At 39.0% G+C, this 21592-nt stretch overlaps 1 protein-coding gene across 4 annotated transcripts in view; it reads right to left on the bottom strand.

The window, feature by feature from the left end:
• Window positions 1-21592, bottom strand: part of tln2b (talin 2b) — a 126825-nt gene that overhangs the window by 8872 nt on the left and 96361 nt on the right. For 2 of the 4 annotated variants that reach the window (XM_087797604.1, XM_087797605.1), the window contains 21 exons: window positions 21010-21099; window positions 20706-20828; window positions 20439-20582; window positions 19276-19461; window positions 19011-19151; window positions 17933-18114; window positions 17626-17758; window positions 17424-17525; window positions 17144-17314; window positions 15589-15735; window positions 14422-14523; window positions 14241-14360; window positions 13838-13984; window positions 13344-13510; window positions 11616-11799; window positions 11156-11281; window positions 10209-10325; window positions 8604-8789; window positions 8269-8376; window positions 7014-7119; window positions 5392-5516 (listed from right to left, as the gene is read on the bottom strand). In XM_087797604.1, coding sequence (XP_087653730.1) covers window positions 5392-5516; window positions 7014-7119; window positions 8269-8376; window positions 8604-8789; window positions 10209-10325; window positions 11156-11281; window positions 11616-11799; window positions 13344-13510; window positions 13838-13984; window positions 14241-14360; window positions 14422-14523; window positions 15589-15735; window positions 17144-17314; window positions 17424-17525; window positions 17626-17758; window positions 17933-18114; window positions 19011-19151; window positions 19276-19461; window positions 20439-20582; window positions 20706-20828; window positions 21010-21099 — 2907 coding nt within the window. Of the gene's footprint in view, window positions 1-5391; window positions 5517-6596; window positions 6626-7013; window positions 7120-8268; window positions 8377-8603; window positions 8790-10208; window positions 10326-11155; window positions 11282-11615; window positions 11800-13343; window positions 13511-13837; window positions 13985-14240; window positions 14361-14421; window positions 14524-15588; window positions 15736-17143; window positions 17315-17423; window positions 17526-17625; window positions 17759-17932; window positions 18115-19010; window positions 19152-19275; window positions 19462-20438; window positions 20583-20705; window positions 20829-21009; window positions 21100-21592 lie in introns of those variants that run through there. The other 2 variants (XM_087797606.1, XM_087797607.1) reach the window with 2 other exon arrangements.

Raw genomic sequence — 21592 nt, 5'->3', positions numbered from 1 at the left:
GTGAAGCGTGATGAGCGGCGGTCGGAACTCTGTGGAGCAGGAAACGAGGCTTCCTGCAGGAACACTCGTCCGGATACTTTTGCAGACGCTTCTCAAGAGAGTTTTTACTTCACACGGAACAGACTTGAAATACAACTTCTGGTTTGAAATATGCATCGAAACAAGATTTTAACAGGACTTTGTTCTTAAGGCTGAAGATGTCAAATAAAAAACGAGCAAAGACAGAGTTTAGAAATGAAGTCGACTCCAGCACAAGTGAAGCCACATGACAAGTGAACCAAAAAACTGGTTGTTAACACTTTTTTTTAACCACTATAACAAACAGATTTAACATGCAATTCTAAGTGTTTTTCTCACAGAACGCAGATGGAATATCTGTCTCCGCTTTAAAACTGTATTTATAAATGTTTAGATATACATGTTTAAATATATGATCATTAAATAAACATATCGTTTACTTTGGTTTTGTAATGGAAGATCAATTATCACTTTGATTGTATATTAATTCAAAAAACATTCATTAAAATATCAGTTAAAATCATATTATGTATGGCTTCAAATCAATAAATAATAACAAATATAAAAATATAATAAATAATAACAAATCAATTGTTAAGTTAAGTCGTATTCTATTAAGCGAATTATTTTAATCAATTAAAACTAGAAAAGCAAATATTTATATAATTTCAGAATGAATGTGTCAAGACACTGCCAGTGAAAAATAAGAATAAAATAAAGCGATACTAAATAAACTAATGTTTTAGTTTTTTTTGTTAAACAAGAAAACACTATGGAAACATTATAAAGAAAAAACATTTAAGAAAAACACACCGCCTTGATCTGTCAACATTGAGAAATATTACAAAAATGTGATTTAAGAATAATTGAAAAGAACGAATGGATTAAATTGCAAGTTAAATAAAAAATAATGATCTAAATTAATACTATGGATGACAATTTCCACATATTTTTAGTCTTTATAATTTCAAACAATCATATATTTTTTGGGGGTTTTCTTCCTTTATGATGAAATAAACAATTTTAACTTAATAAAATACTCAATAAAACATATTTTAAAAAACGTTTTGATTGGTAATATTATTATTTAAGATTCAGTTACAGAATTGTTAGGCTAAGAAAATATAAAAGTGTCTACACATTTACAATAATGTTACAATTGTGTAGGTGTTCTTGCATTTATTTGTGGAACATTTTCCCCTTTTTTCTCACTTCAACAATAATTTGGACTGTTTCATTTTTTTACCGCTGCATTATCCCACTGAACCGCTCGCAGTGTGTTTGATTATTGTCACCGATGATACTTTTAGTGTTTCATAAACAGCACCGGGAAACTGATCCTGAACTGAGCGTCATTATGAGCATCAGTTGAGGAGCACTCCACCAGGACTAATGGAAGATCTCCATCACACACACATCTACACACACACACACACACAAGGCACACGTGGCTGGAGACAGGGCGGGACACTGTAGGAATATGTTTGATATATAGTTGGACTGAATAACAACCTAATATATCAAACATATCAGACAGAGCCCTGCAGAGAAGGCTTCCAGGTCTACAACGGCTCAGAGAGTGGGGGGGGAGGAAGGAGAGCATGCTGGGGGAGGAGACCCACTCCCGCCATCACTGTAGGGTGGGAGGGATGAAGGGACACAGGGGGGAGGAGAGACGAGGAATTACATGTTTGACAAAGTGTCTGTATCAGTTCTCTTAAGTGTGTTACATCACAGTAGAGTTCACCCGCCACTAGAGGGCGACATTTACACAAACAAAAAAAAAATCTAAAGATTACACCCAACTTTTACTTTGATAGATGATCAAGACTGCAGTCTGAGCCGAGGATTTAGAGTCTGAGTCGAAGCATTAGTTTGTATATTGAGGTAGAGATGATTCTGGTGTTCAGACGGAGGACGGGAGGGAGGGACTCAAAAGGAGGAACACGAGGGAGGTAGAGAAGGAGCAAATAATCCAGTCTCCAGAGGAGGAATAACAACCAGAGCAGCACAGTCATGCAGTGACACAGCAGGAGCACAAGGAACAGAATAACACATCATCAAATAAAATGAAGTCAGGGTGACACGTCTGCAGCTTTTGAGGATCTTTTTATGAAACACAAAAATAAAGGATAATATCCTTAAAATGGTAAATTATGGGCCTTGCTCTTCATCAATCTCTTTCAAAGTCCTGGTTCATTCAACATATAGAGATCAAGAACTTGACTTGAACAGCAGATATTTAGAACTGGTGAGCCAAACAAAACAAGTGACAAAGAGAGTATTCTATTATAAATATATATATTAGTCATTTAATTCAATTAATCTATCACTTTATATTCCTTTTATTTATACGTAAAAAACTTAAAAATCATGAAATAATCATGGAAAAACAAATGATTTAAAGGCACTTTAATTTCGAATTATCTCTTTATATTTTATTTATTTCAAATGACAAGGTTTACCAAAGGAAAGAAAAAAAGCATGAACCTAACCCTAACTTTAATAATGTATATTTCAATTTGAATTAGTTTCAATTACAAAAAAAAAGTTGATCAATTCTATTGTTTTGAGGACTGTGTAAATACAGCCATGCTTTGACTATATGTGCTTTATTATTACCCCTGCCAAGGAGGTTATGTATTGACCTGCTCTAGTGCAACACAGCAGAAAACTGACCAGAAACTGTTTCCTTTGTTAAACAAATATGGCTTCCTTACTAAAAAAGCACAGATGAAAGGGAAGATGTTTTTGCTCTATTTTTTCAATAAGACTTTACTGAGACCTACATTAATTTAACACTCCTGAGCATACTTTATTCTTTTCTGAAGACCTGTGCTATGTTCAACACGACTTGACCGTTTTCTTGAAAACTTAACACAGCCATCATAACAGGTCTTAAAGAAAGACCAAAACATCTTACATTAAAATAATGAAATGAAGCTTTTCTGTGCCCACAACAAAATAGAGTTGGACAACTTTCTTCTACTTCATGAGCTACACACTGTAGATAACCATTTAAACTTAAAAGCATTTTAGCAACACTTTAAAAATGATCAATACTGAACCAATATGAACTAACATGTATGTATGTATGGATAGATGGATGTGTTATTGCTGTTGGACAAAAAAATGTATCCTCCGGGGGATCAATTAAGTATCTATCTATCTAATATAGTTTTGCTGAGATCCCTCAAATGTACAACACTTGATCCATAAATTGTGTTTTTCTCATCTTACACACACACTGTAATAACAATAATAAATAATAAAGCATTACTTTGGTCTTGAATGGTTTTTAAATATGAAAAAAGTAGTGATGAAGCTTCATGGAGCATTGTCCTCTTTTTCAGCATTAACTTTACTGAGCATAAATACTTCATCAGCTCACCACGATCTAAAAGCTTGTCTTGTTTTTAGCTTTCACTCTCAGGTCCTTGACTCCTCGTGGTCATACTTTGGTTCTTGATTTACTTTGGCGTCCAGGTGGTCTTTATGTCCGGAGGTGATTCCTTCACTTTTATTTTTTACCACCACCTCAGGAAAAGTCTCCAGTAAATGCAAAAAAGGTTCACTTGACAAGTCCCTCATGTGTGTTTGTAGCCTTAACATTCCTCGGCCCACACGACCTCTGGTCAGGCTGTGTTCTCTCTCGAGAGAGTCTTCATAAACATTTTAGAGTGTATTTACCTAAACTGTACAGATATTTGACAGCTTCGACCATAAAAGGCAAATGTTGCTCTTTTTTCCCATGCAGCGAAAAAAGTCTGGTTTGAAATAGTGAACCTGCTTTTATCGTCTCTATGTGCTTCTCATCTTCAATCGATTATCCATGACAGAGCGAGTCCACGTCCCTCCGGCCATATTTTATTTTATATATAACCCCCCCTCCCCCCGCCCTCGTGTACAACCATATGTGCCCTGGTCTCTCAGTAAATAAGGTCGAGATTAATGAAGGCGCTACAAAGACGAGAATGAAGTCGACTGTAGTGTTGAAATTTGATCCATGTTTTTCACTCGTCTCGTCATCGATCTGAGTAGCGAACGACTGTTCCCTCACATCGACTGGCAACATAGAATTGATTTTATGCAACAGGGTTTTATCTGGTGGAACGAAAGTTAGCGCTCGCTTTTAGCAGTGATATGTTTTTTACAATCAATTCATCTTTCTCTGCAGCGAGGATTCTGACCCGCTCTAGTAGAAGAACTCACATTTCTCCGATCAATAAATCTCTTCACTGGTTCACAGTTTCTTTCAGGATCAGTCTACTGACTCCTTCAAGAAACATCTTAAGACATTTTTATTTGTTCAGGCTTTTACTTGATTCTCTGAGACTCCTGTGTTTGTCTCGGTGTTATCTTGATCTTTTAGGTTTATATTTTATTAAGTATTTTTTTGATTGTTTAAGCGCTTTTTGACCCTGGTCTAGAAAAGCGCTCTACAAATATAAATTACTTGCTTACTTACTTTTTGTGAATTATTTTCTTCTTAAACAGTAACAATAATAATATTGTACTATTTAATTTCAAAAGGTTAAATAATATTTATTAGATTAAAATTACATTTCATTGAAAAACATGTATTTCACAATATGTTAAGTAAAAACAAAATTTAAAACCAAAAATTCATGTATGATAGTCTTGAAAAAACATGATTTTAAACAAAACGTGACAAAATAAAATGATAAAAATTATAATTATAATTACACATATATCGATATTGAAATAACAGTAATAGCAGTAAAACTAAATATATAATTTCATAGCCTGACAATAGGGAGTAATTAACATTTTAAGTAATATAAAGTAATGTATACTTTTGTATTGTGTAATATATATATATATATATATATATATATATATACATACATACATTGTTTTTGGTCTGAATCCGGAGGTTGGATTTAGCAACTCCTTAATCTAAAGCACTTTCCGAAAAATTCCCAAGTCCCGATTTATAAATGAGCAACAGAGCATCGTAAAACAAAGGAAATAAGTTCAATAAGACGTGGGGGGTGGGAGGCCTCACGAAGGGGGGGGGGGGTGGCAAAAGTTCATCACTCATGTGAACTCATTCCAAAATAAGCTGGAGGACCCAGCGGTGTAATGATGTCTCCTGGCAACACAAATAATATCCACAAGCTGCTTTGAAGAAAGTATATAGACATGAGCTGTGAACTCGCCCGAGTGTTTGCTGTTTGTTTCCACTATAATGACATTAAGATTCCAACTCAGCCCGGGAAAAAAACAGACTCCACTTCAAAGCCAGAGTCACTTTTTTACTAACCCGGGCCAGCGCGGCCCACCTGCTGATTCACGGCAAACAAAGCGAGGGCTGGTGTGGAAGGACGGAGGAGAGACGAGCACTTGTACCTTGGGCTTGGCCCTGGGTTTCAGCTGCTCCAGTTTCTTGGCTGCGGCTTCAATGGACGCTGCTGCTCCGAGCAGCTCTGTTTCTGCGATGACAGTCGGGTCCTCGGGGTCCACGCACTCGGAGCCTGAAATGAATGATCACACAGTTCGCAAAGGTGTGATAGAGCTTTATTCAATAAGACTATTGAGCTCTATTTGGAGACGCTTCAGTGTGAGCTCGGAGAACAAACACATGCTACGTCGAATCATAAAACTGTATCTCAGCACGAGCGACAAATTACAGTAAAAAGGAGCCATAAAAGTCTGCATCTCCATCTTTATAAAAGTTGATCTTGCTTTTAAAGGTTAAACTTGGTCGTACCTTCTCTGTTAAAGGTCAGAGCTTGACCCTCAAAACTCTCTGGGTTGGCTTTTTTTTTTAACATAGGATGTAATTAATAAGTCTCGCTAGTGACTTGGACTTGCAATGTTAAATTCTTCAAACACTTTTGAAAGACCTGAAACATCTTTGACAGTTTCCCGTACAGTATAGTATTAAAACCTTAGAGCTATATATTAGAGAGGTTTTTAAGAAAATTAAAGTGTTTACAAATAGCTATAATTCAACATGTTCTTCTCTAGAATCTATTGATTTCATGTACTCCCACTAAGATCTGAATGTTGACCATTAATTGCAAGTGCTGGTCCTGAAGTAAATTGAGAGAAATTCTCTTATTGTGTCAGTTTCCCTTTTTCTCTTCAAAAAGGTCACTACTTCATTCATGATGGAAATGAATGCAACTGCCATTCATGATACACTGCCATTTGACATCATCTGTCTCCTGGTCTTGAATCTTCTAGTGCATTTCAAGTCTTGTGAAAACCCTAAATCCCTAAAAAAAAACCCTTTCTTATCTACATCCAGACTGTTTCAAATCTGGTCTTGCCTTGGACTCCGGGGTCCGATCGATCTGCTCGATGTTTTCTGTTAAAGCAGGTTCTGCTAATGAAGGTGAGAGAAAATAAAAAGGGAAACATTTGATTCATTGTTTTAGCTCCTTAAGTGTTTAAAGTGCTGCAGTCGGAGAGCAGCTTGGTACGGCAGATGGTGCAAAACTTCTATAGATTACAAAAGAGCTCTGGGGAAATCTTTTTCGGAACCCCTCCAAAATACCCCCCCAACCCCCCTTTCTCCGTCTACACAAGTAAGGTGATCCAGACGAACACAAACCCACCGTCTCCTACTTACCTCCATCTAAGGCAGCGAGGGCAGCGGGAGAAAGAGAGACACACACAGGGGACATTAGACAGTTGAAGCAGATAGCCCCTGAGGGTCTTGGGCTGGACTCTGAAATCCAATTCTCACCCAAAACACAATCTATTACTCCTGTCAGAAGCTGCTGCTACGAAAGACCCTTCAGAGTTTTTGCATCACGGTGGTCCGGAGCTTAATTTGGACCAATCAATGCAGAGCAGCATCATTTTATTATTCTGATAATGTCTTCACTCCTGAAGGGTTCACATCTCTGCAACTAATCTCAAGTTTTGGGAATCTGCTGACTTGACGGTTGTAAAGTTTCAGTTCTATTGAAATGTTTTGCGCGTAAGAAAGGTTGTAGACGCTGAGGGGTAGGTGGTCTCACCTTTCATGGCCTCGGCCGTCTGGACAAGCTCGGTTACACACGCCGCCACCTGTTTGGAGTGCACGGCCAACTGCTGCTTCTGCTCCGACGTGGGCTTCTGCACCACCTGAACACACACATCGTTCCTGTGACACTGTTTTGTGAGCCAACGGTCTCAGAGTTTAAGATACATATTCATAAATAGTTTCAGTCCAAATGATTCAGAGAAAAAAAGAAAAATAGAGAATATATTCAGAAACATGATTTGAATGTGTCGTGTTTAAAATAATGTTCAATTCAATGCCTTAAATATCTTAAAAAATGTCAATTATTTAAAAAAGTAAAACATCAAATTTCCTCTACAGTTGATCTGAACATATTTTCTGAAAGTAATATTATTGTAAGTAAGTAAGTAAGTAAGTAATATTTATTTATATAGCGCTTTTCTAGACCAGGGTCACAAAGCGCTTAAACAAACAAAACAATACTCAAAAAAGTATATACTTTAAAGATCAAGATAATACTGAGAACAACACAGGAGTTCCAGAAAATCAAGGAAAAGCCTGAACAAATAGAAACGTCTTAAGATGTTTCTTAAAGGAGTCAGTAGATCCATCAAGCGCAAAGAGAGAGGAAGATCGTTCCAAAGCTTAGGAGCAACAGCCTGAAAAGATTTCTCTCCTCTGGTCCTGAGCCGTGTGCGAGGAACCATCAGTAGATTCTGATCCACAGACCTCAAGGCATGTAATTATAACGTAACAAAATAACAGTATTCCCACAAAAGACCTTTATAAGTATAAGTATAAATTAAGAGGTAATTTTAAAGAAGAATCAACAAATATTGTACACTTTTTTTAAATAAGTTTAATTTATTGAAAACCAATAACCATCTTAAACAAGATTTAAAAATAAAGTCCAATATTATGAATAAATATAATAAAGGTGTTGTTTATTTAATAGCATAATGAGAAACAATGATAATAATGTTACTATTAATTAATGATAAATATTATATCCTTGAATAAATAAATGAATGGTGAAAAACAAAAATGCAAGGGTAATAATAACATATTAAATAAATAAAATCAATTGAAACTTGATTCAGGAAAAAAAAGAGTTAAGAATATCAAAAGAATGAAATCTAAAGAAAAATCTAGTTTAGTTTCAGCTAATTCCTTAAAGTGTGTCGTAGGATGCTGGACAACGGCTCAGATACTGGGGGCGACGCCCCAAACAAACAACTCGAACCACTCATTAGACCATGATGTTTCCAAACCTGCAACACTTGCTCCAACAGGTGGATGTATCCGGCGGTGCACTCGGAGCCGTACTGCAGAGCCTTGCCGCGTAATTCCTCGCTCACCTCCGAGTGATGAGCTGCTTTCTGAGACACAAACATCAACAATATAAGAAAAAAAAAAGGTTCACTTTGAAAGCAATCTTCAAACATGCAGTGTTTATATTTCTGCACTCGGGTCAGAGCGCTCTCTCAATACTGGAAGACACTCCAAGTGACGTGCTGCTTGAATTTGAGCCTGAATGTGAATAAGACTCTGAAGTCCTATCAGGCACTCTGCAGCCTTCAGGAGGTCTGCCGGTGGGACTCCGCACCTTGCAGGCGGTCAGCATATCTGAGATGGCTTTGCGGCTCAGGTTGGCGGTGGCTATGATGTCTTCCTGCTGCGCGGAGTTCCCAGCAGCCACCGCTTTGGCTGTTGCTACGGTGATGCCCTTTGTCATTCGTATGAAGTCCTCTGGTGTGGTGCACTTGTCCGGGACGTCCCTGGACTGGAACAACTGCGACAGGAAAGGAAGAGAAAGTGATATTTAGACAATTCTAAGGGTACATTCTACCACTTTGCACCTATTTTCTTATTGCTGATGCACTTGGGTACGACCATCATATATAATGCAACGGGACACCAGTAGTGATAAACAAAGCAGTCATAACATATTATTGTACCGTAAATGTTCGAGTACTTAATATGTCAGTTGCAGCAGAGAACCAGACAGTGATGGATGATGACTTATTTGCTGTTTAGTCCCATTTTACTATGACATCCTTATGAGGTATCAGTATGAGTAAGTAAGTAAGTAATTCATTTTTATTTATATAGCGCTTTTCCAGACCAGGGTCACAAAGCGCTTAAAAAATCAAAACAATATTCAATAAAGTATATACTTTAAAGGTCAAGATAAAACTGATAACACAACAGGAGTTCCAGAAAATCAAGGAAAAGCCTGAACAAATAGAAACGTCTTAAGAAGTTTCTTGAAGGAAAGTTTCTGTTAAAATAAATACTACATTTTAACATATGAGTAAAATGTTTGCAGTAACGCTGTTGCTGAACTACAGTTTTAAAGCCAATTTGTGGTTTGGCCATCTTGAAAATGCAATCTTTGGTATTCTGAATTATTGCCATCCAGTCGGTCAAGTCAACTTTAGCCCTTATTATGCACATTCTGAAAAAATGGATAAATGGGAAAATAATTAAAATGGAAATGTTAAAAGAAGATTCAACACTCGTACGATGTGTGACGATTGTTGTGACTAAAGCATTTAAAAAAAAAAAAAGGCTTTAAATATGTTTTTTAATTTCAATAAAGTGCTATTTTGGCTGAGTGTGTAGGTGACTTCCATTCTTTCAGCTGCCAGCCTGAAGTGGACACTTAATGAGCTTTTTGTACTTGACTTTTTAAAAACTGGATGTTGCCTCTTGAGCCCGACAGATAAAGTTAGTGACTAAATAGCGAAATCAAGCACAATTGTTTGTCAGATAGAAACTTAAAAAGATATAAATAGAACATTGCAAATATTAAAGATGGGTTTTTGTGAGTCGTTGGTCTGAACTATTTTAATGTTTTGAAGCTCCTTGACAGGATGCATTTAGTCTGAATCACAGTTAATGGATCTTTTATTTGCAATTTGAGTAACTGAACTGTAAATAGAAGACAAATAAAAGGGTTAAATTGGCGGTTAACTGACCATTATTTTGTTGACGGTGTTCTCAGTACAGTGGAAAATAATGAATTTTCCATGAAAGCGAGTGGATTATATTCACAACAAGAACTTTTTCAGGCAATAATGTAGTTATTGTTTGCGCGCAACAGAAAATGCAATTTCCTTTGACAACGTTGAGAAAGAAAATCTGCTGCATTCTCACTGTCTTATAATAACAGTAGCAGAGGAGAGTTGTTACTGTCAGAGAGACTCACCGTCAGTTCCTGTCTGATGCACTCTATGGTGGCCTCCAGTGCCCTCGTCCCGCGAGTGGCTTCGTCCTCCACTGCCTTCACCGTCTTCAGAAGAGATGTCACATTGGTGACCATGACCTGTTGAAAAAAAACAGACGACAGTTACAAAGTTGTTTCAGACAAACGTATTATTATAGTATTCACTCTTTTGCTGCATATTCTAGTCTGGTTTGTGTTGTTCGGCAAAGAGTAGGTCGGTAATATGAGCATATGAGTAGTGTCTCAAATGTAGAATACACCATATGGTACAGCAACAGAAACAATCTGCCAAGATCAAGTCTATGTGTGGTCTTTCATTCTATCTGGACTATCCAGTGACGCTTAATGTCATTAGGCCAATGATTAAAACTCACTGTCCAGAGCTCAGTTCGTGCAAACGAAGAAGATCTGAAAATAGTTGCAAAATAATGTTCTTGCCAAAGAATGTATATTTCTGCTAGTTGTTAGAAATCACCGTGAAGATTCTTTTATAGCGACTGCATGATCAAAGGAATCATCTTAAAATCCGCTCAAAATTAAAAACCTCAAAACGCAGCTTAGCCTTCACTTCAGAGCCGCTGTTAAATAAGGATTTGACGTGATACTGGTCTCCAGAAATGTAAATTAAATTTCAAGATAAAAGTTCCAAGCCAGAGAAAAAGTACAGAAAAAAGTTTTTTTGGATCATAGTAGCATAAGTTGTAGTTATTTCATGAACGTTATTATTTTGGTTCATATTATAAAGTTGCACTAGATATATTTTAACTAGTCATTGTGTTGTTTTGTCCCAATAAGAACATCTAATACTCTCAAGCTCCAATTTACCAACTCCATAATACAAAAATACATAGTGGACGGCATGTTTGTTATGTTGCAGAAGCACTTTCGTGACTTCCAAACACATGACAAACGAGGGAACGTTGGTTGACCTTGGCGGCGCTCTTCAACTGGTACATGGACGGGTCGTCGGCAGGTTTGCCGGCGGCACACTTGGTAGCGCTGATGAGTTCGGCGAGTGCTTTAGCCACGTCTCGAACTGCATTTATCAGAACGACCTGAGGAGAGAGGGCAGCGGATCAATAGAACACCACGGTCGGAGTGAAGGTGTATCGGCGCTGTCTGAGGAAAGGGATTAGACAGTTATCACTCACACGTGGTAGCTCAGAGGAAAGAAGAGAAGCTCAGATCAGAGCGTGTGAATCAAACATCAAGGTCAAGCCCGGTGGATAGCGAGAGCATATATATTTAATAACAATGTACAGTATGTTGTGTGAACTACAAAAGATGTCAGATCAACCAGAGGTACGATCATGGCAGAAGAAGTAAAACTTGAGCGAATGTGATTCATTTCATCCTTTGATCCGACACGGCCGACTGATCAGTCCTCACCTGTGTCTCCGGATCCTCGGAGCCCATGCTCGTGGCTCCCTGTTTCACCACCTCAGTGAGCTGCGTAATAGTCTTGGCCGAGGACTGGGCTGCCTGGGCCAGCTTTTCCTGCGTGGACGCGGCTCCAGCCACCAGCATCTTGGTGTCTTCCACCAGTGTTTTGGCTGTTTTCAGAATACTCTCCCTGGAAGAACGAGACAACTCATAATCAGCTTCAGAATATTTTCTTTGAATATTCAACCGGGTTGTTTGTTTCTGTCACTTCAAGTTGAACCAAAAGACAGAACGAAAAAAAGAAGCCTCGATATGATTGCAGAAACACTAATATAAGTAACACAGATGTGTTGTCCCCAAGTACCCAACCACCAGCCAGGTACTGTAACCAGTCCATGAGGCATTTAATACTAGTTTACAGTAGTGAAAATGAATAAAACTGTATAAAAAAGCAGCTCGGGGCAACTGCCAATTCAGCACAATAATGTAATGGATTTTTAGTACTTTGAAGGGCAACTAAAGTGAAAACCCAACTCTCCTGACTTACACTCATGTTTCAAAATTTGAAGTCTTTCTCTCCAAGATGCAGTAAGTTCCTCATCATGACCATGTTTTCAATGTATTACTTGTAAAGTTCTTCCTCGTCTAAATCTAGGCGAACAAGAGGTTACGAGTGTGGAGTACATTATGATGTGATAATGGCTTCACCCCTCCTCCAGTCAGCTGTAATCATGCCCGCTTTGTTTATACAACGAGTCTCTTGGAGGTGAATACTTCCAGGATTGGTGGCGTGCAATGACAGACCTTGGTGCTTGACAAATCACAGCAAGGTGGGCGTGGGGCGAGAGTTTTGTACAAACATACACATACTGATGATACAATAGAGGTCTAATATATATTTAAGACACACTTAAATCAACACATTAACTAACTTTTAACATTTGGGTTTTTGACGTTTGCGCCATTATAAGTGTCTTTTTAACCTGTCCATGGGACAAAAAAGACTGGGGACCATTGATATAAATTACAAATAAAGGCTAAACAAGGTATTTGTTTAAACGTCATTTCAATCAATGTACATTTAACTACTCAACATAAATTTGAAGATATTTATATATAAATCCAACCAAAACATGTGAATATGGCTCTTTTTTTGCAGCAAGAATTTGGGATACAAATATTCTTAAAAATCTAAAGAAAAATCTCATTACTTGTTTAAATAATATAGATATTACAAAATAACATTTCAATATACAGTAAGAGTGGGTAAAGAAGCACAGATGCACAAAATAGGAACGAATAGAGTGCAGCTGACAGCAGACCTGTAAACCGGACCAAGTATATGGAATATGGAAACTTATCTTTCGCCTCACATATCTTTCAGATATCTCTAATACAAACAGATCAGACCTGTTAGTTAGCAGCCAGAAATCATTCTACATTATAAACTATTGTTTTACTCTGACCTCACAAGGGCCTCATACGCGCAGTCATCTGGCCCCTGGACCACTCTTTGGCTCTGAGACTAGATAGATAAACGGAGGGACGGCTAGATAGATAAAATGTATCCTCATGTCCTCCCAGATAGGATTGTGCGGGTGTTTCTGTGTGAGTCGCTCACACTTCTAACACAATCTCCTTCACAGTTACACAACTGTGTTTAATAAAAAGCTTCATTCATCCGTTTCTAAAGGAGCACTTTTTACATTGTATTCTCAACGACGTGAGTTTCACCTGTGATCTGCAAACGACTCTTCATTCTCCGGGTTCAATGTCCCCGCAGAGGCGAACATGATGGTGGTGTCCAGGTCGGCGATGATGCCGGAGACGGCGCTGGCCGCCGTGATGCAGGCCTGGGTGCCCTTGTTGCCCGCCTGCAGTGCCGAGAGGACCAAGGACACCTGAGTGGGAGAGAAAGAAAAACTCATTTGATCAGCGAAAGGGATTATTTAAAGATAACTGAAAAGAACAGGCAGTGCTTTATTGAATAAATTCAATTTTCTCTATTTATTAGATTTCAAAGCAGGTGTGAAAGGTTCCTATTACTGCCAGATCAACACAAAAACAACGACTCTAACTACTCAGTTATCTATTCAGTGAGAAACAACACCCATGACAGGCAAGCGTGTCGCCTCTAATATATCAAGCACAGTTGCCTGAAATTCAGAATACACATCCATGAACCAGAAGTACGAGTTACTTCCTTGTTTTTAGCGATAAACACCCACCTTCTCTGTGACCGCCCGGGCACACTCGATGAGTTCTCTCTTGGAGAAACTGTCGGTGGGGCTGAGCTGCAGCGCCCCCGCCTTCTGGACCAGGTAGATGCAGCCATGACCCAGGTCTTGCACCCGCGTTCTTATCTGGAAGCCGACCTGAAGACACAGACAGCGTCAGCCGCGTCCGTCCGGATCGACGACCGAGCGTGAAGGTAAAACCGTTTCCAAGAACTCTCACAGAGGGAATGAGCTCACTTTAAATCTCTTGAGCACAGATCCACCAGTGGGTGGTGACTCGTTGTTAGCTACACTACAAGGCTCTTATCCCTCCAGAAGGTATGCTGTTGCCATGGTAACATGTGAAGAGTCTTAAATAACGTGGAGTACAACTGAAAGCTAACATGCCAATCACCTCCTCTGGTTCAGCGGTGGCGGCGGCCAGTCGTCCCTGATGGGCGAGCTGACTGTAGTCCACGGTCACCTGCGAGGCCAGGCCTCCCAACTCCTCGGGACTCGTCACCGACTTGGTCATCTGGTGAATACAACGGTAAGTTTACCTCTCAGGAAACGGTACATTTCACTCGTCCACTCACCATCTCCTGTGCTGTGATGGCTATTGCCTTGGAAAACTTCACCATCGTCGTCTGGTAGTCCACAAATGAGCCCTCGGGTTCAGGAGGAGTCCCTTCATCCAGCTATAGACATCAAATATAGAAAAACAAGTATTACTTAACTCTAATTAAAACTGCTGACGATTTAAAATTACCTTAACTCCTTCAAAGTCGACATTTCAAACAACAGAAATGACCCTCAGCTCTTGCCCCAGAAGTATCAAAACTGAGCAGATTCACTGGCACATGTTTGAACAAAAACTCTTGAACGAACGTTGCACTTATTAAAACCTTCTGAGGCACGAACCTTTCATTAAGGCATACATACATATAATGATGGTTAATAGCTACTAAATACAAGCAGCTGCAAGGATGACTTCACCAAGAAGGAGTGAGATGAAAAGTTGTGTTTGAATTAAGTTAAATTGGATAATAAGTTGGATTTTATTTGAGTTATGAGGCTAGTTTTTTATTTTTTATTTATTTATTTTTTATGAAAAATGCTGTATTTGCTGAAGATAATTGGAAAAAAACAATTTCCCGAAGGAGACCTCCAGAGGGATCAATAAAGTTCTACCTAACCTAACCTAACCTAGTTAGGACATTTTTTGGTCTCACTTAATACTTTCAAAAAGTATTAACTGTAAAAAGTATTGTACAAATGAACAAAGGTTTTAAATTCAAAATTAAAACTTTTTTTGTTTGGAATTTTATTTCTATTCAATCATCAGTTGTTATTATCTGTAAAATAGGAACAAAAACACTTTATGAGAATCACAATCATGTAATAAATGTAACAATTCTACAGCTATATATGCGATCTGTATGGAAACCTTGGTAAAGGGTGACAGTAAAACAGGAATGCATATCAATGATAAAAAGTAACGATGGAGATGCTTAAATGAGTGTCATTGTAGAGACTATTAAAAATAATTAGCAGAGCTGTCAGAACCGTGATGTGTCCTCCTGCTCTGTGAGTGACAGCTACACATCACCGGCGGGGCTCTGGAGCCTAAAACTTGTCATCTCTGCAGTAATGAGACTCCCTGACAAGGACACACAGAGCACCTACTGTATATTCAAGTGGCTGCACGTCAGAGAGTGAACCGCATTCTGAGGATCGTCAAGACTAGCCAGACTAGGACTCACCCTGCCCATGGCCTCCGCGATCGACTCCACCATTCCTCCCACCATGCCGCCCTCACTGGCCGCCTCATTCAAGGTCACCATGATGTCGTCGACCGCCTCCTTCATCAGCTGCGCGGCCTCAGAGATGGCATCGTGGGTGTGTGACGCCTGAGGAGAAAGTCGTGTAAATGTAGTAAAAAGATATTTTTAACAACACACAACACAACATGATTAACCTCGTATATAAAAAACATTGATTTTACACACTCCATTTAAACTTTCACATTTATTTTTTTTTGCTGTACGACCTTGTCTATACTACAAGCAGTTGTAAAACGGAAATATCTTAATGTTTCAGAACCACCACCACCTGTTATTTAACAACTGGTTATAGATCCCAAAACTACGGCTTTTTTCAGCTCGAGGAATGCATTCCCGCTACTAGGTGTGCAAATGTAGCATTGGTGTGTCCTGTACTCCTTCTTCACAAATTGTTGGTTGATACAATTTCCTACTGTTATACTTACTGTACTGATTGTACTTTCAAATAAAAACATCCTCCCAAAAAACGTCCTCCCAAATCGCTATCTTCGCAACCTCCGGCTCGTGTCCTAGTCCCTTCAAGGTTGATCTCTGGTGGTATTTAGTTGAGTTTAATACTCCTGGTATCTAACCTACTTAAGATCTATAAATCTGACATTGAAACTAGTTGCAGTACTCCAAGGAACCTATATATATATATAAAACATATATACACAACCAGCCAGATGAATACTTTTTATGTCCTTGGTCAGTACTACCAAGTAACACAATGATGTATTACTTCATCTTTACAATGAGAAGTAGAGTAGTTAAGAGATCTAAGGGCACTTAGATCTACACTAGACTACAACATCTATCAATAACAATAATGTTACTACAAACACTACTTCTTACTGTAGGTTTTGTTAGGTATTGTCAAACTATTCTCTTCTATGGAAAAAGTTACAGTTTAACATGTTAACAGTTTAGAACAACAATACATTAATATGATTTTCAACTATCTATTATGTAACACTGTGGTGAATCATTGTCTACAAATATCTTATTTTTTATTTAATTCTTCCTACCAGATTAAGTTTCTAGTGATATTAGGGACTTATAGAAAACATTTGATTAACATTAATTCTGAAGAAATAAAAAACAAGATCTAGTAGAAGGAGGGGAGATAAAAGATGCTATCACTTTTATTGCTGAAAGATAGATTACATTTTTGCACGTTTATTGACCCCTAACACATTTTTGTGTTGGTTATCACGGTACTCCCTAATGATTTTATGTGATCCTTGGTCTTCATCTCGGAAGATATAATGACATTTTTGTGATTTTTCAGATAATTTAATTGTATGTGATCCGTCACAGTGTGTGAGTAAAACAATGTCTGCTACCTGTAGCTACTTTTAATCACTTATGTTAAATGCTAGTTTGATTATTTCGGTGGAGAAACAAAAACTCCAATTTCTATATTATAAGATATAACCAAAGAATTATGATGGACTGTAGGGATCATGTTATATTCTTCAAATGTGGTTTATACCTTTGGGTTTCCACCTCCCTCCTTGGCTGCATACAGCATCTGCAGAGCAGACTCCGAGAGAGTCTTACTCTGGTCCAGGATGGTCATCTGCTGCTGGTGGTCGTGCAACTTGGACGCCAGGCCCACGGACGCCACGATGAGCGGATCAAAATAACTCGCCAGCTGGGTCACCTGCGGAAACGAGTTTATAGTACCACATTGTCTCAGGAGGAATTGGATCAGCGGATAGAAATCCGACTAAATCCGTGAAGGATGAAAAGATTTGTAGCGAGCGCAGCACCTTGTGTCCCAGCTGGGCGGCTTCACCTCGGGCTGCTGTGGAGACGGGATCAATCAGGTGACCAATCTCCTGCACGGACGACGTGAGCTGGTCCTGGAGAGCCTGCCGAGAAGAATAATGGATAATGCAGAAAAGAGAGACTCCAGATTCCATTAAGTTTGTTCTCGGAGCGAAGATAGGACTGATGGAGGCTCAAACTCACTTCCATGGAGATATCATCTCTGCAGGGCAGGGTCTGTCCCACCGCTGCCAGGGAAGCTTGCTCAATGTCCCGAATACACTTATTGATGTTATCGATGGAGTAGTCACACTCCCTCTGCCCCGGAGCCTTGTCCCTGTTGTTCAAAAGATTTACACTTCTTGAGGTTGCATGTTCAAATCTACCTTCTAGGAGAGCAAGTGAGGTTGGTATCGTAGATATCTTCATTGAATAAGAAAAAGCCAAAACGGATCCACTCGTTTTTGATTTTAGAAGATCCGAAGACTCAAAAATGGGATTCAAATCTGACCTGATGGAGGTGATGAGGCTCTTGATGGAGTCAGAAACTGTTCTGGAGTGGCCAGCCAGGATGGACCAGGTGGGAGGATCTTTGGGGTTGAGGACCAGCGACCTCGCCGTTTCCAGGAGGTACGTGGAGCTGTCCAGCATGCAGCGAGCCGACCGCACGATGGGCTCCTGGGAGGCCGACCCCTGAAGACAAACGAAAGGCTCCAGGTAACCAGTATTTAATATCACTTTATTACAGCAAAGAGGGATGAGATTATAGGAGTATCTTTACACAGACGCAGGGAGAAACACCCTCAGTCATCATGATCCCAGTTCAATCCCCCCTCGACAATTAGATTAACAAGTGGAAGATTAGAGCCGCAAGAGTGCGGGAGTGTCGTTAAACACTGCCCTTCCACAGATTACAGCCGTAAAGCCTTCAGAGGTCTGAGCCAGGACTCCTTTTGACGAGGTATCATTCTTTTGTACTCGCTTATTTACAAGTTGGGAGAGGGTTGTACAGCACATAATGAAACGTCACGAGATGGTGACAAAATAAATTGATGGGTTTGTAGCTAACAGCTGTACGTGCTCTGTTGTGGCACCTCTGCAGGTAGAGTGATAAAGTGTCGAAGAAATTATATTCATCTTCCTGGTCTGTTCAAAAAACATCCAGGCGGGATAAAAATCCATGTTTTTTGTAGTGAATGATACATAATTGTGGAATATAGTAATAAGTAAATCTCAAAATATTACAGATACAAGAAAACACAACTTATATTACAAGAAATTTTACAATTAATTCAGCGTTCAAGTCTATCTTATCTACTGAGAGGTGAGGGACCCCCTGGACAGGCCACTAGTCTATCCAGGACACTTACACCCCAACAGACAATTAAGAGTAATCTATCATTCTTTATAGATTTTAGGAAGATTCCAATTTGACTTTCTACTGATTTATGACCTGTCCTTAGTATATTGACCTACCCTGTTGTAAATGCTCTAAGATAAGATGACTAAAACTAAAAAAAATGTCCTTCTTGAAATTGAAATGCAGCACAATAATAACATGGGATACGTCAGAATCCATTCATGTTCACCTCATTGCTGATCTGAGCAGGGATGCTGGCAAACTCCGGATTGTTTGCGAATGTCGACAGGTTTTCCACGGCCTCCAGCAGAGGGGTGGTCGCCACACGACATCTGCTCCTGTTCTCCTCTGAAAAATCACCGTCTAAGGCCTGAGCAAAGACAAGCAACCATGTGAGCATCGTCGCCAACACGCACGGGTACGGGGCGGCTGATTGACCGGCAACAGCGCCTCATGTGGTGAGGAAGAGTCTTGTAACAAAATTTACACTCAACGTTTTGATCAGTTGGGGAGTTGACCTTGATGGTCTTGACGAGGTTGGCGGTGGTGTTGGCCACCTCTTTGGCCGACTGGACGAACTGTCTACGGGCGACGGGGTTGGAGGTTTTGGAGGAGGCCAGGCGGCAGGCGTTACACAGGGCGGAGGTGTGTTTGGCTACGATCGTAGCTGCCGACAAGACCTGTGAGGAGAAGAGAGGGGTGGACGATCACTGCGCATTTGCAAGCAAAGAAGCACTTGACCCTGGGAAAAGAAAGAAGGTGAGATATGGATCTATATGAACCTCAAGAGTCTCTAGTCGATATCTCTGGTTAAAGCAGAATGAAAAGATAATGTGAAGCTTCCCGCTTCCCTAGGTGTGCGCTAATAAATCAGGGTTCAGGCAATTTTCCAAGCAGACGGTTAAGAATCAGAGTTTTGAGGTTGAGAATATTTTAAAAAAAAGCACTTTCAGTGGTTTAGACATTAATTACCAAGGACAGTGTCGAGGGTAGATCGTAGCAATCTATAAAGACAAACCCACAGCCTCACATTTTGAGTCGTTCCATGTGATCCTTTAATTTTCCTGAATGCTTTAGAGCAGACATTTCATTTAAAGAGCAACTTTTAACTCTTAAATTGATCTTGGACCTCTATTGTACTCATGAGTATGTTTTTGTTCAAATCTCTCTTTTCATTAAAATATATATTTTAAAAATTGTACTTTAGCACCGCCCACTTAAAAAACACTTCATTTTTTAGGGGCTGAAATTGACCATAACCACCATGACTCCGACATCGATGTGGGTGTTTGTATATATGAGTCATTGAACAGATGCCAGTTTCACTTTGCATTAAAAGTTATCTACCTAAATTATTTTTTAAGAGACATCATGTAACACAGATTAGATTAAAAAAAAAACTCCCTACGTGAGGCGACAACCTGTATTAATTTGATCATTTTCACTGTGATAAAGAATACATTTTTCATAGACAAGATTCATTAATCTTTCCCAGGATGGTAGCAATGATACCAGTCAGCTTAGCTATCATTAAACCATTCAGTTGGAATCATTCTTTCAGCAGTATTGATTTGAGTTCAACAATAGAAGGACCATATCTATTAATCTTATTTATTTTTACTGTTCTGACCCTCTGATATTTGCTCGAGTTTCCTACCTGTGAGGGGCTGCTCGTCGGGTCCACCAGGTTCTGACAGGCCATCTGAATCGCCTGATTGGCTCGTGCAAACTGAATAGGATCCACGAGACCCTCGTGACCCGACTGACTATTGGGATCCGATACACCGACAAGATAAGATGACTGGAAATGGAAAACAACATTTATTAGTGCAGATTTAAAACTCTGTTCCGTCAGTATAACACCTCATTTCTGTCAAGACGGATACGAATAATTACATTCCCTACTTGAAATCTGTAATCTCACCTGTCCTGCTGCTTCAGTCAGCCCACACAGCGCCTTGGATGCTACACCTACGCTCTCCCCGAAAGCTACCACGTCGCCAGTCTTGCAGTGCTGAGAGATTCCTGCCATCGACTCACCGAGGACCTGAAGAGAACATCAATGAATGAATGAATGAAAATACTTAAATGCTGTAAAATCCATTGGCAATTATTAACATACAGACTTCAACTCAATACTTTCTCATCGCAATAACTTTAAACAAACACTGTAAAAACATCAACAGACCTCAATAATTATTATCTACAAAACATTCAGAAGCACAAACCTTTGAATTCTCCATGACACTCTCGATGCAGTCGAAGTAGGACAAGTCGTTGATGGGTTCACTGGGATTATCCAGGAGGCCCCTGACGGCCTGAAGGACAGGACAGTGAACAGATGACCATCCATGCAGCATTAATCCTTACTCAGAATTAATCATTTTCACGTATATATAAAATTATAACTTTGGAATGATAATAACTATAAGTTATTATCATTCCAAATGTTTTAACAAACAAAATAACTATTTTATAGTCGAACACAAAAGCTCTGATCAACAATTGTTTTTGTTTTTTATAAGAAACCACTACTAACTCTATGTTTTCTCTATTCTGTTCACATAGTACAATTGCCAATAGTGAATATTGAATATGTATGGATTTTCTTGTTTATTATCTTTTTGAGAGGTCAATCTTGCTCTTTTTTTCCAGCAATTTTTCATCTAGTAATACAATACAAAAATCTAATATTTTTTTTAATGAATATGATTTAAAAGTGAAAAATGGAAGACAGTTTTTGAAATAATATGTTATTATAATATACTCATGTTTCCTTAAAGTCTTTATATATTTAATTATTGATCGTTT

This window comes from Callionymus lyra, chromosome 8, assembly GCF_982586985.1.
Source record: "Callionymus lyra chromosome 8, fCalLyr1.hap1.1, whole genome shotgun sequence".
In the NCBI taxonomy this organism is placed as follows: domain Eukaryota; kingdom Metazoa; phylum Chordata; class Actinopteri; order Syngnathiformes; family Callionymidae; genus Callionymus; species Callionymus lyra.
The sequence above is the reverse complement of the archived record's forward strand: the minus strand, read 5'-3'. Positions and strand labels throughout refer to the sequence as shown.